This window comes from Pollicipes pollicipes, unplaced genomic scaffold, assembly GCF_011947565.3.
Source record: "Pollicipes pollicipes isolate AB1234 unplaced genomic scaffold, Ppol_2.1 Scaffold_6686;HRSCAF=7923_pilon_pilon_pilon, whole genome shotgun sequence".
Classification (NCBI taxonomy): Eukaryota; Metazoa; Arthropoda; class Thecostraca; order Pollicipedomorpha; family Pollicipedidae; genus Pollicipes; species Pollicipes pollicipes.
The window spans coordinates 24,326,767-24,340,539 of NW_023596921.1; the positions used below are offsets into that span (position 1 = coordinate 24,326,767).

The 13,773-nt window shown below is 51.6% G+C and overlaps 1 protein-coding gene across 1 annotated transcript in view; it reads left to right on the forward strand.

Moving 5' to 3' along the window:
* LOC119107066 (catalase) overlaps positions 1 to 8,761 on the forward strand; it is a 14,712-nt gene extending 5,951 nt beyond the window's left edge. The window contains exons 2-8 of the mRNA XM_037230420.1: positions 2,026 to 2,203; positions 2,889 to 3,181; positions 3,785 to 3,964; positions 4,272 to 4,616; positions 5,601 to 5,773; positions 7,917 to 8,115; positions 8,401 to 8,761. Of these exons, the coding sequence (XP_037086315.1) occupies positions 2,026 to 2,203; positions 2,889 to 3,181; positions 3,785 to 3,964; positions 4,272 to 4,616; positions 5,601 to 5,773; positions 7,917 to 8,115; positions 8,401 to 8,520 (1,488 nt within the window). The 3' untranslated portion in view covers positions 8,521 to 8,761. The remainder of the gene's footprint in view (positions 1 to 2,025; positions 2,204 to 2,888; positions 3,182 to 3,784; positions 3,965 to 4,271; positions 4,617 to 5,600; positions 5,774 to 7,916; positions 8,116 to 8,400) is intronic.
* Positions 8,762 to 13,773: the final 5,012 nt, after the last annotated feature.

Genomic DNA, 13,773 nt, shown 5'->3' on the forward strand with positions numbered 1-13,773 from the left:
CGTGGAGGCATACCCGGAGCTGCCGACAACGGACTAGCCGGTCTTTCTTTGAAAGGAAGCCATTGCCACCATACTCAAAGTTTAGCTCCAGTTACCTAAGGCATTGGTTGTAGCTACAACAGTGCACAAAAGTACAGCGCATACGGCAAGGTGGTCATTAAACACATATACAAGTGCTGCATATAAGATGTGGATGACGGCTAATGTAACGGGCAAGTTGAGCACTGGTCAATAAAAGTTCGGTGCATTTCAATATTTCTTCAGATTCTTTCTGTCCTGAAACACGGCTATTAGGCCAATATCCCGTGAGTCATGCAAATGCATGCCTTGCATGTAGACGGGAGGATGGCAGTAAACCCAGCCGTCGTCCGGAACCGCTAGGTAAGAGCACAGCTTGGTGAATGAGATTTTCTCCTGTGCAAGTCCTGCCGAGCACTTTTCTTGCTTTCTCCCGTGATTGTTCTACAAGGCCTCAGCTAGCAACCAGACAAGGCCACGATGGTCTGAGGACGGAGCGGCGGCCAGGCGGCGCCAGTCGCCGTCCGGTGACCTGTCTGGCGTCCGCCGGTGTGGAGGTGGTGCGGTCGGTGTGGCCGGTCTTCCCGACTGAGTCACCAGCGGGCCACGCGGCGGCACAGGCTGGCGGCGGATTAGAGGCGAACCGGCCGCGGCGGGCGCCGGCTTCTGATGGACGGCGATGGAGAAGCGCACAGGGAGGCAGGCTGCAGCAACTGTCAAACGACGGAGTCTAGTTGGCATATGTTCGCTCACTGATGAAGAAATGAGCGCGTTTAACCCAAAACTTTTTCATGCTGCCCAACTGGCAGGTGTGGGAAATCGTTTTCAAAGCTAGTGTGGAAGGCAAGAATTCGTAGCCCAGAGGTAGGGTAGGGAGGAGCAAGTCCGGGGCATCTAGCAAAATCGGTTGAAAGGAACGCTATTGGGAGTAACCTATCCTACAACTTAGATCTTGTTGCCCGAATCGTGGTCACCTTTGATGTAGTTCAGGTATTTCCAAGAATGTAAAACGTATTGGGTGTCCAGCGCCATCCTGCATTTTTCAGTCAATCCCAGATCATGCTATATTCCTGTTTGATTAATTTGGCTGGTTATTTTTTGCTGAGGTTTGATGAATGTGTCAGGCCACAGATTGTAGTACAAGTGAAGCGTTGCTATCTGAACTGTAGTCCCTGATCCTTGATTTTATGACAGCTTATTCACTCCATGATTGATGATCGATAGAAAGGTATTATATGATGCTAGCCCACTATTTGGATTAGTTTCTAACTGCTGAGATCATAAGAACGTCGTGTTTTCACCTCGATTCCGAAAATTGCTTTAGCATAGCTACATCAATTAAAAGTTTTCGGGACTATGTCAGACCAATTTTTGATATACTCACCTGGCAAGGCGAGTTTTGCAACCCCTCGTCAACTGGCTCAACTCGAGACGGGCGATCACCTGGGATGCGGTGATATTTCCGTGATTCAATGGCGTGGAGGATCCTCGCCTAACTGCAATATGCCAGCGGACAATATACACCGGCAGTTGTCAATCCCAGTGTGGCTGGACTAACCCGAGCTGACCTGTGGCCGGCAGGAGGGCGGTCCGAGGGTGCTGACCACCGTCCAGTGTGACCGGACTAACCCGAGCTGACCTGTGGCCGGCAGGAAGGCGGTCCGAAGGTGCTGACCACCGCCCAGGGTGACTGGACTGACCCGAACTGACCTGTGGCCGGCAGGAGGGCGGTCCGAAGGTGCTGACCACCGCCCAGTGTGGCTGGACTGACCCGAACTGACCTGTGGCCGGCAGGAAGGCGGTCCGAAGGTGCTGACCACCGCCCAGGGTGACTGGACTGACCCGAACTGACCTGTGGCCGGCAGGAAGGCGGTCCGAAGGTGCTGACCACCGCCCAGGGTGACTGGACTGACCCGAACTGACCTGTGGCCGGCAGGAGGGCGGTCCGAAGGTGCTGACCACCGCCCAGGGTGACTGGACTGACCCGAACTGACCTGTGGCCGGCAGGAGGGCGGTCCGAAGGTGCTGACCACCGCCCACGGCACGCCCATCGGCAAGAAGACGGCCTCGGTGAGCGTGGGTCGCCGCGGCCCGCTCCTGCTGCAGGATGTCGCCTTCGTCGACGAGATGGCCCACTTCGACCGCGAGCGTATCCCAGAGCGGGTGGTGCACGCCAAGGGAGCCGGTGAGAAAGATAGATATTAGTGGATGGGAGGGCTAGGGGCTTCTCGTGACTGGTGAAGGATGGAGAAGAGGGCATCACTCATAGCTATGGGCCGCCCCAGGCAGCAGAAGGAGAACATCCCATAGCAAAGATAGGTTATGAACCCGGCAGGGGCATTGTTGTTGTGGTGTTAAAGGGCATTGCCTCCTCCCCGTCCTCCAGTCTTTGCTAGGTTTGCGGAACCAACAGCGCCGAATATGCTGTTCACTGGTTCTAACTCTGGGCCCTCGACTCACCCCGAAGTGTCAAGCGAGGGTCCCCATGCATTGAATCCCGGCGGTTGGAGCCCCAGACTCCGTGGCTCTGGTGGCTCCGTTCGAGTCCTGCTGCACCGGTGAGGCTGAGCCGTTCGCCGGCACTCCCATGCGGGCACCCCGCGGTATAAATATTTGCACGGAGAATATGTTCAGTAAACAGAGCACGCCTCTGTTTAGAACCTGTGAAGCTGCAGAGCGTCTGGTGGTATTTGCTAGTTCAATCAATGAGGCAACATTTGTGGCCGTGAACCCTGACTTCGCAAGACCGAACCCGTTGGTCGAACTGCATGTTCACTGTCAATGCAGTCCACCTTCTCTTTTGTCGAGAGTACATAGATCGAGAGGCCCCTGTCGCGTCCGCTTTTCCAACGCAGACGATTTTTCCGCAGGCGCGTTCGGCTACCTTGAAATCACGCACGACATCACGCAGTACAGCTCTGCGGACGTCTTCAGCGAGGTGGGCAAGAAGACACCACTGGCGGTGCGCTTCTCGACGGTGGGCGGCGAGAGCGGCTCGGCCGACACGGTGCGCGACCCGCGCGGGTTCGCCGTTAAGATCTACACCGAGCAGGGCAACTGGGACCTGGTCGGTAACAACACGCCGATCTTCTTCATCAACGACCCGATCATGTTCCCCAGCTTCATCCACACGCAGAAGCGGAACCCGGCCACCCACCTGAAGGTGAGCGAGGGGGCGGCGGCGGTGAGATTGGTGGGCTGGATGCGTTGCTAGTGTTTGCGTCTTGTCCTCAGCGGATTATTCGATCCGCGGAGCGGTTTTCATGGGATCTTGTTCCTATCTAAGGATGTTTTCCTATATATCGTGGCATTATAAATTTACCCCATCGGGCAGTTCTATGAATATCAGATGTCCAACGAGCGGAGCCACATCTCGAAAAGTAAAGTGCTGCGTGCTCCTGTTAACAGGCTGCATTCTGGGTGCTGTTGTATGAAAAGCTGCATGTTTTCAGCATTGACGAATGTGCCTGCACTTCAAGTCGCCAGATTGTTGCCTTCGGACCCGCTGACACAAAAGGCCATCGGTTCTTTAAGAACGGCCAGAGTAGTGAACAGTTCAATGACAGTCAGGTTGTCAATCATACGCCATTTTCCCCCGTCAGCGCAGTCGCTTTGTGTCCCAGAAGCAATGATATGCATTCGGTCGTGTTCCCTGACGACGCCACGTCGACACACTGACTGAGCCCATGGGCGGCACTTGCATGGCTCCGGTTCCGGAAGGCGCGGCCCGCTGCTGACCGAACGTGGACCCCTCCGCTGCTCGCAGGACCCGGACATGTTCTGGGACTTTATCACGCTCCGGCCCGAGACGATGCACCAGGTGTCGTTCCTGTTCTCGGACCGCGGCATCCCCGACGGCCACCGCCACATGAACGGCTACGGCTCGCACGCCTTCAAGCTGGTCAACAAGGACGGCATCGAGCACTGGGTCAAGTTCCATTACAAGGTACGGCCTTAAGCTGGCACGGCTGCCGACCGCGGTCAATAGCCAGCCACGCTGCAGTACGGCGCGTGACGCTGCCGTACTTGAGTAAATATTTCCTTTCGGTCGCTGATAAACACAAGGCAAAGTTTCTTGTCTATGACCGGGAGGTTGTGAATGTGTCTGTCCGTACCGAGGGTACTGCGTCTATGAAACTTTGTCTTATGTTTTTATCACGGCGATGGTAGTTTTGGCCATAAGACAAAGTTCTTTTATGTGGCCGTGAGGCTGTGGCTTTGTTTGTCTTTGATTACACTCCTCTCGTTCACAGACAGATCAGGGCATCAAGAACCTGCCGGTGGAAAAGGCTGGGGCGCTGTCCGGCTCTGACCCGGACTACTCGATCCGCGACCTCTACAACGCCATCGAGGAGGGCAACTTCCCGTCCTGGACGCTCTCCATCCAGGTCATGAGCCAGGATAAGGTCAATAACTGCGGCTTCAACCCATTCGACCTGACCAAGATCTGGCCGCACTCCGAGTTCCCGCTGATCCCGGTCGGCAAGATGGTGCTTAACAAGAATCCCAAGAACTACTTCGCCGAGGTGGAGCAGCTGGCCTTCTCGCCGGCCAACATGCCGCCGGGCATCGAGGCCAGCCCGGACAAGATGCTGCAGGTAGGTCCAACGTCGGAACATGCCGCCGGGCATCGAGGCCAGCCCGAACAAGATGCTGCAGGTAGGTCCAACGTCGGAACATGTCGCCGGGCATCGAGGCCAGCCCGGACAAGAAGCTCCAGGTAGGTCCAACGTCGGAACACGCCGCCAGGCATCGAGTCCAGCCCGGACAAGATGCTACAGGTAGGTCTAAAGTCGGAACGGCATGGTGCGCAGACGCCATAAAGTCTACTGGTGAGATACAAACGTTATCCGCTCAACAGACAGTAATGTGCCTCGATCCCAAATGTTACATCGGCATGTGGCCTCTGTGATCTCGATTCTGGACATCCAGCATCCATTTTGTAATTTTGTCGGAATACATTCAGAGATTAAGCGCTTATTTTCATGTTTGACCTCAAAACCTCGTGATTTGGGATGTTGTTGTTTTTTTGGTAAGTTTGCTTTGGGTTCTTGTGGAGTACTGAATGCTTTATCTGTTGTCGGACTTTTTTGACAACTCGGACAACTCCCTGAAATAAGCTTCAGCCTTGCCGAGGCAGGATAAAACGCCTAATGATCAAAGCCCAGGCCCGAAGAGTAAATGCTGAGAAGCTTGTAATTTTTGCCACACCTTTGCCCCGACATGCCACTCGTCTCAATGGCACCTGACAATCCGGGATTTTGAATCTACTACGTAATTTTGTCAAAACAATCCTAGTCCTACCCCTTGACACCTTGGGAAATTGTAGCATGTGTCCATATCGTAGGAAAATCTTTGGGACAAATTGTTCGTGATCTGGGATTTTCCTGAGATCCAGGCGCTTGTCTACTGACGGTATTATCGCAAAGCGTCAGAGGGTGGCACTGGTCGCAGTGGATAGTACAGATGTAGAAATTTAGTAATATGCAGCGACCAACAGTTATCGCGAGAGCGGTGTGGACAATGATCACAGAACGCTTTGTGCGACAGCATCGGGGACTGACCTTCGGCCCCGTCGGCAGGGTCGCCTCTTTTCATACCCGGACACGCACCGGCACCGGCTGGGGCCCAACTACCTGCAAATTCCGGTCAACTGCCCGTTCAAGACGCGCGTGCACAACTACCAGCGCGACGGGCCCATGTGCACCACCGACAACCAGGCGGGCGCCCCCAACTACTTCCCCAACAGCTTCAGGTGAGTCCTGCGATGCTAGGCCCGACGGTAGCGGCGTACACGTGCTCTACTGAAACCAACAACTTTATTGGGGATGCACTGTGCCTCTACTTAAGCTCTACCAACTTACGCCAAACAACTGTCTGATGAGACCAACAGATTGTCTGATGAGATGAGACTCGCTGTTTGGCCCTTACTTCAGATGGCGACACGTTACGACAAAGTAGTCGATGGCGGTAGACGTAAGCAGCATACCAGTGTTCACTTGTGCCTAGGCTGGTCAACTATTGACAATTCAGGTGAACACATTACTAGGGCATGCTGGGAATGAGCAGAATGCTGTGGTAAAACGACTTTTATGAAGCCACGTAGAAATGGGCCAACATATAGGTAGGCCTACATTTCGACGCACACTAATTCGACCAAAAAAAACATTCAGCAATTGACATCTGGCCAGAGAGCATTTCAGCAAATACGCATAAGATTGCAACATTTTGGCAAGTACGGGCAAAAAGGCATATCAGCAAATTGTTGGACTTTTGCTGTCTTGCCTACCAAACGCGGCGGCAGAAAGACGCGTGGACATGCCAGCATTGGGCTAAATGCATTCGGCAGGAAGACGTTTGGCTAAATACATTTAGGGTTTTCCGTGTACCGCTTGCTGCAGGCTACTGCTTTGCTTTTCTAGATGTGTGCAGTTATGTGTAACCTTATTTAAAAATTCACATAAGCTTTTTGTCGCTACCGCGGACAAGGCTCGCAATGCAGGTAATGCCGAGTGCCAAAAGCATGCAGTATTGACCTGGGGTCACACGACCTCAGTTAAGAGGAATGCATTCATTCAGTTACGGTGATTTAACGACGCGCATTATGTTATGAAGAATTTGAGGCTTGCACGATGTGTGGAGTCACGTTTTACACATTATTTTTGCATCGCAACGTGTAAATAACATTGGCCACGAAAAAGGACCAAACCGTCGTATCCGCCAGCACGTTGCATGTTTGCGGTGCCGACGTCGAACATGGCTGTTTTAGTTTGCTTGGAACACTGTTGAGTGCCGCTGTTTACAAATAGACAGCATTTCTGAACTCGGCCTGCTTCAAGGTTGAATCGCAGAGAACACGTCAGACGGGCTGGGCTAGTGGTCTGCTCGAGTAGGTCATGTAATGTGACGCGGGCGCTTATTTTGGCACGTGGTTAGGTATGCCGCATAATATACAGGCCGGAAGACTTATATTTTTTCGGGAGCTTTCTAACTCCAGTCGTATTTTGATGTGCGTCTTTGACGGACTTGCAGTGGCGCTGCACGCCAAACTACTGCCACCAAGTTCGTCCGGCTCAGTGTGTGCGATTGATCCAACATCCACGTAGGGGGAACTAAGAGTGAGGTGTAGGGACGATCTGACGCGTGACCAAACATTAGTATGATTGAAACAAAAGGTGGACTTTTGATTTGGGACATGACAAAATTCATAAAAAGCAGGGTTAGAACCCGACCTGTTCCGAGGCCATGTTTAACTTCAATCATATACTGTTCTACATTCAGGAGGGACTTATGTAGTCCTAAGGACTAGGTCATCGGCATCAAGTCGTCTACCTCAGTACTGATGGTGGATTACCCACCCGCATAACATAGAGCGCATTCCCAAATGTGCCGATCGACCCACTCGTCGTATCTGGACCCGTCTTGGGTCTGATCACGCTCCGCTTTCAGTCGGCTTCTATATCGATGTTGCTGTTTCTGTGGCTGCCGCAGCTCTACGCGACCAGAGTGTGATACACGGGCCGCGGAGGCGTCACAGTGCGCCCCTCATCCTTTTTCCGCACATCTGGCCCTCCCTCCGTCTGCAGTTGGCAGCAGGGGTACCAACAACTGACCCTCCCTCCGTCCGTAGCTGGCCACAGGGATACCAACAACTGACCCTTCCCTGTCCGGAGCTGGCAGCAGGGGTACCAACAACTGACCCTTCCCCGTCCGCAGCTGGCAGCAGGAGTACCAAAAACTGACCCTCCCTCCGTCCGTAGCTGGCAGCAGGGGTACCAACAACTGACCCTTCCCCCTTCTGCAGCTGGCATCAGGGGCACCAACAACTGACCCTCCCTCCGTCAGCAGCTGGCAGCAGGGGTACCAACAACTGACCCCCCTTCGCCCCTCGTCCGCAGCGGGCCGCAGGAGTGCCCGAAGGCAAAGCAGGCCGAGAGCAAGCTGGTGGTTGAGGGTGAGGCGAACAGGTACGACGAGTTCGACAACGACACGTCCCAGGTGCGTGCCTTCTGGGAGAAGACGCTGAAGGAGGAGGAGCGCCAGCGCCTGGCCGACAACATCGGTGGCCACGCCAGTGACACGCAGCCCTTCATCCAGGTACGGCCGGAGGCGTGCCTCGTCGGCAAGCTAAGGAGCGACGCCTTCTTGCCTGTATAAATTTCAGTGTTGTGTGTTTTGATATCGGCCGGTTGGAAAGCCAATTTGGCTGTCTGTGCATGTAGCACGGGACACTCGATTCGTTCGGCTGCACATCTATTTTTTGGGCATGCTGCCACGAGATGTTCACGTCAGAACAGCAGCTGCACTTTTACTCTCACTGTGATCAGGTCATGGCCTCCTTACACGTTTATGCGAGCAACCTAACTATTTATATCTCTTCAGGCTCGCATCGTGAAGAACTGGAGCATGGTGTGCGAGGACTTTGGAGCCCGCATTCGTGACGCCCTTCTCAAGCACAACACTCCCAAGAAGGCCGAGGAGCTGAAGGCGCTGCTGGCGTAAACTGACGATGGCGGAGGATGAGGCTATGAAGAGAAATATGACTATGATGACGAACTTGATGCTAACTCTCGCTTGCGGCGGGCGTAACAAAATGCGGTGATGGTATCCACGAAGTACGTTATCTGTTTATCGTGTCAAATCTGTATGCCAATTTTCCGTATTCCTAAGGAGCTGGAGACGGTTAAATGGGTCCTTTAAAAGTCGTTATTTTTCGAAAATATATACAATGCCTGTTATGCCAGCAGACTGTGAAAGTTCAGATCGAATACGCTTCTTCAGAAACCTGCACCTTGTAATACTTCATACTCGAAGTCTAATACTGATGATACTTCATGATACTTGACAATATTGCGCAACGCTTAAAAACTCAAGGTAAGTTTTTAGGCACCAACCGAGTGAAGCCGATGTCTGCTGTTCAACATTCAGCAGCATCAGCACATGCACCACGTCTGTGGTCCATTTTAGACCATTTTGCATCTTCACGCTATCAATGCACAAAACATATCGTAAGGTATGCTGTGGTGGTGCACTTTGGACTGAATATGACAAGGCATGGTGCGCAAACAGTGCGCATGGCTTTGACTTGCTACAGAGGGAACTATGCAATACCGTAACACCCGGCCGTAGAAATATACTGTAGCATCCGTAAATGGCGATTTGATGACGGGCGCGAATGATTGATGTGCGCGGGATAACTGCGCCCAGCCGACCACTATTAGACGCTGAGAGAAGAACGTCATCATTGCTGTATCACTTCTCCGGTGGTGCCTGTCCACAGGGTGGTACGCTGAGATATCAGGGTGGTAACCTGAGATATCAGGACGATACCCTGAGATGTCAGTGGTACCCCGAGATGTCAGAGCGGTGCCCTGAAATATCAGGGCGGTACCCAAGCGTTCTGAGGCGGCCAATGTTTTTTGCCTAGCTCTGAGGACCGCACATCATTTACAAATGAGGGTCCATCAAGCCCCAATGGGCTCCATGCTGACATATGCCGACTCCGGCTGGAACAATTGGTTTCTGAATACAAAAACTGGCCTTACCGAGGGGAATTGGTTTCGTGGCTGAAATTGCACGAGTCCGGTGAGCCAGCCGCGTTGGCCGATATGACCGTGTCTGTCAAGACAACCCACGCTCAGTCTACGCTCATCTCACGGCCAGTCCATCAAGAGGTCCCCTCAAAACGCTCAAAAGTCACCATTCGAGGATCATAACAAGGTGAACGCAATACGTGAATGCCTGCCATTGACATTAGTTTAACATTGAAACGAGAAAACGTATTAAGAAGGGCGCGTGGCTTCAGAAACGGTGCACCATGGAGAGTTGTTTTATTACGCGTCGACCGCTATCGTTTGGTGCGATCGTGGCGCCGCCTGGTGACCAAAGCGTGACGGGTCGACCTGCTCAGGTAGTACTGAACAACTGTTTGCGAACTTGCTTCGCTAAAAGACGGGAGTGATTCTTTTAAATGATGATGATGATGATGATTAAATGATGATGATGCGCAGAGCAGTGGCGCTCTGGGGACGATTTTGGACGGCACTGTTTCCAGATGCATTCAACGCCACCATTAGGATTTCCTGACCGATCCGACCTCTGGTTGCATTGTTTCCAGATGCGTTCAACGCCACCATTAGGATTTCCTGACCGATCCGACCTCTGGTTGCCGGGATGCCCCAGGTAAACCAGGCATGATGTACTGACTACCAGTAAGGTATATGGGTCATGGGAAACAAAAGTAATCTGTAAGCCAGTTTTTGTTTTGCAACAACTTGGATGGACCGCTTACAACCTTGACGTCAATTAGTCGGCGACAGCCCGTTCCCTCCCACGCTGTCTTTATCAGCGTGTGCGTGGTGGGAGGTGGCTGTTTCGATTGCCTGAAGAGCTCAGTTTATCTGTTTCAAGAAGCAATCGTAAAACCTATCATCTATATGAACACGATGTGCATGTTGTCACAGCGCTTACCGATTTGGCGCGACACCTAATCATGCGTCGAAGCTAAGGGGGTTCACCAAAGCAGTAAAATAAACAATACAAAAGCTTCATTTGAAGGATTTCCCTGTCCCACGATCTGCTCACTGATATAAAAGTGACTTTTGTCCAAACTTTCAAATCCTGCTCTCCAAATAACCAATGTGCTTGGAATGTTGCTACACATTCCAAAGGCTTTAAGGAAACCGTACTTACTACCACAGCAAACGTCGCTGTAGTGTTTTTGTGTTGTCACACTTTGCAGTGACCCCAAAACCCACACCATGCAAGCACTGGGCGTGCTGCGCTGCCGTAGCAGCCAGCTTTGCTTACAATAATTGTTTCACGTTTGTACGAGGTTTTGAACTGAAATAGCCACCTCTAGGGTCATTCAATGCAGCTCACAGCCTTGCCTCTCTCAAGACCTAACTTGTCCAGTTTCTGGGCTACACGCCCGATAAGAAGTCCATAGTGTTTTGTGCGGACCATTTAAAGGTAACTCAGGCACCCATAACTTTATAATAACATCATTTAAATCCTGTCATTCCATTGGCCGTGTGGTGATCAAAACCAGCAAAAATATAACTGTCCAGGCGTTCATATCTGGCGTTTGTGGGCACGATACCATTGGCTCTCAATCAACGTTGAACGGGGCGTGATGATTTAATCAATGACGTACGGAGAAGCATATTCACTTCGTAGAGAAATTATGTTGTCTAGAGCAGTGACAGCACAATTTCTATTCCCTTTATTTCAAATCCGTTAGACGTATATTAAAAGTATGAGATATTTAATTATGCATGATGCTTGCCTCAGTACCTTCAAACGTGTAACATTTCCTTTAATACACGCGGTAGAGGGGCTCTGAATAACTGCGGGGGGGGGGGAAGCGAAACTCTCCCCTCCTCCTCCCATACTATATCGAAAACAGCAGAAGGTAAAGTAACGAAACTTCCGGGGTGGGTGCGTACTACAGAGAACTATATTTTGTAAACCAATAACGACCCTAGATCAACATCCTCAGGGTCAAATGGTGCCAAGCATGTCAAATTTTTAGGGTTTTGCATGGGTTGGCTCGTCGTCCTAGTGGCTAGTTGTGATTTTGTTTAGATGTAGGACTAAGCTATGTTATTGACATAATGTACGATGTGATAAAAATGCAGCATTTGACGTCACCCACGGCCTCGGACGAGGAATTGTCACTGGGGGGGGGGGGGGGGGGCAATCCAAAGACTTATCATAGCCCCATCCCTCATTAAGCAAACCTCTCAGCTTATTTCGATGACTTTTTAAGATAGCACCGACCGGAAAATCAATGCAACAACCTTGGGTGGAGCTTCTCCAAAAATGTTGGTGGGGCTCAGGCCCCGCCAAGAGCATTGCAGGAGATTCCGCCCTAGAAAGATCGTCTAAAAAAATAATGAAGTGAAATAACTTAGAAGCTATCTTCATTTCAGGTTATTTTACCTGGAACTGTCAGCTAAACACAAACGAGACATGTTTGCTGGGTTTCAATTATCTCCACGATGTACCTTTGTTCTAATTCTTCCGTAAACACTGGAGAAACCGCTGATAAGCTTTTGTCACGCAGTAATCGATCTGAATACAATAATAGCCTGCACGATGCATCTCTCATTTTCAGCAACCCGGCTTCACGTCTTGACGTAAATGCATGGCAATGGATGAAGGCAGTCTTAGGACATCGGACGCCTATGCCATCTTGCTGAGGCTCCGAAGCTCCTGTGATAGAGGTAGATGTCGTGAATCAGGTTTCAGTATTTCCAAGCTGTTTTATAACCTCACCGCAATTGACTTATGAACTGTCTGAGCTCGATAACTTGGTTAAACAACAGACAGTTTTACCCAGGATGGCTTTGCTTTATGTACATCTTGTGTCATGTACATAACAGTGCATCATTGCATATGACCTGTTGACAACTGGATGAAACAGCGATCCCTCGGAGCGGAAGAACTTCTTGGCAAATTCACGCTCCTTGTATTTCTCCGGGTCCGGCTGACGGTCGCGCCTGTCTTTGTTTGCCAGGAAGGCCGCCAACGCCGGACGCGGGTCCAAATTCGCGATGCCCAAGCAGTTGACACCGATGACAAGTCGGTCATTCACCGCTGACGAACGCATGCCCAGGCGATGGATGTTGCGCACAGCGTCGTAGTGCGACACGGCACGCTCAGTGCCCATGCTGCGCGGAGTGACGCAGAGGAGCGACAAGAGTTGCTTGCAGACGCCTTGAACGTTTTCCGTCATCGCCACCAGCTTGCCTTTCATGCCAGGATGCCGGTCCCTGGCGCCGCTCATCTTGCGCCACTGGTCACAGGCGTCTCTTGTGAACTGAGTCTCTCTCTCTCTCTCTCTCTCTCTCTCTCTCTCTCTCTCTCTTCTCTCTCTCTCTCTCTCTCTCTCTCTCTCTCTCTATCTCTCTCTCTCTCTCCTATCTCCTCTCTCTCTCTCTCTCTCTCTCTCTCTCTCGTCTCTCTTCTCTCTCCTCTTCTCTCTCTCTCCTCTCTCTCTCTCTCTCTCTCTCTCTCTCTCTCTCTCTCTCTCTCTCTCTCTCTCTCTCTCTCTCTCTCTCTCTCTCTCTCTCTCTCTCTTCTCTCTCTCTCTCTCTCTCTCTCTCTCTCTCTCTCTCTCTCTCTCTCTCTCTCTCTCTCTCTCTCTCTCTCTCTCTCTCTCTCTCTCTCTCTCTCTCTCTCTCTCTCTTCTCTCTCTCTCTCTCTCTCTCTCTCTCTCTCTCTCTCTCTCTCTCTCTCTCTCTCTCTCTCTCTCTCTCTCTCTCTCTCTCTCTCTCTCTCTCTCTCTCTCTCTCTCTCTCTCTCTCTCTCTCTCTCTCTCTCTCTCTCTCTCTCTCTCTCTCTCTCTCTCTCTCTCTCTCTCTCTCTCTCTCTCTCTCTCTCTCTCCTCTCTCTCTCTCTCTCTCTCTCTCTCTCTCTCTCTCTCTCTCTCTCTCTCTCTCTCTCTCTCTCTCTCTCTCTCTCTCTCTCTCTCTCTCTCTCTCTCTCTCTCTCTCTCTCCTCTCTCTCTCTCTCTCTCTCTCTCTCTCTCTCTCTCTCTCTCTCTCTCTCTCTCTCTCTCTTCTCCTCTCTCTCTCTCTCTCTCTCTCTCTCTCTCTCTCCTCTCTCTCTCTCTCTCTCTCTCTCTCTCTCTCTCTCTCTCTCTCTCTCTCTCTCTCTCTCTTCTCTCTCTCTCTCTCTCTCTCTCTCTCTCTCTCTCTCTCTCTCTCTCTCTCTCTCTCTCTCTCTCTCTCTCTCTCTCTCTTCTCTCTC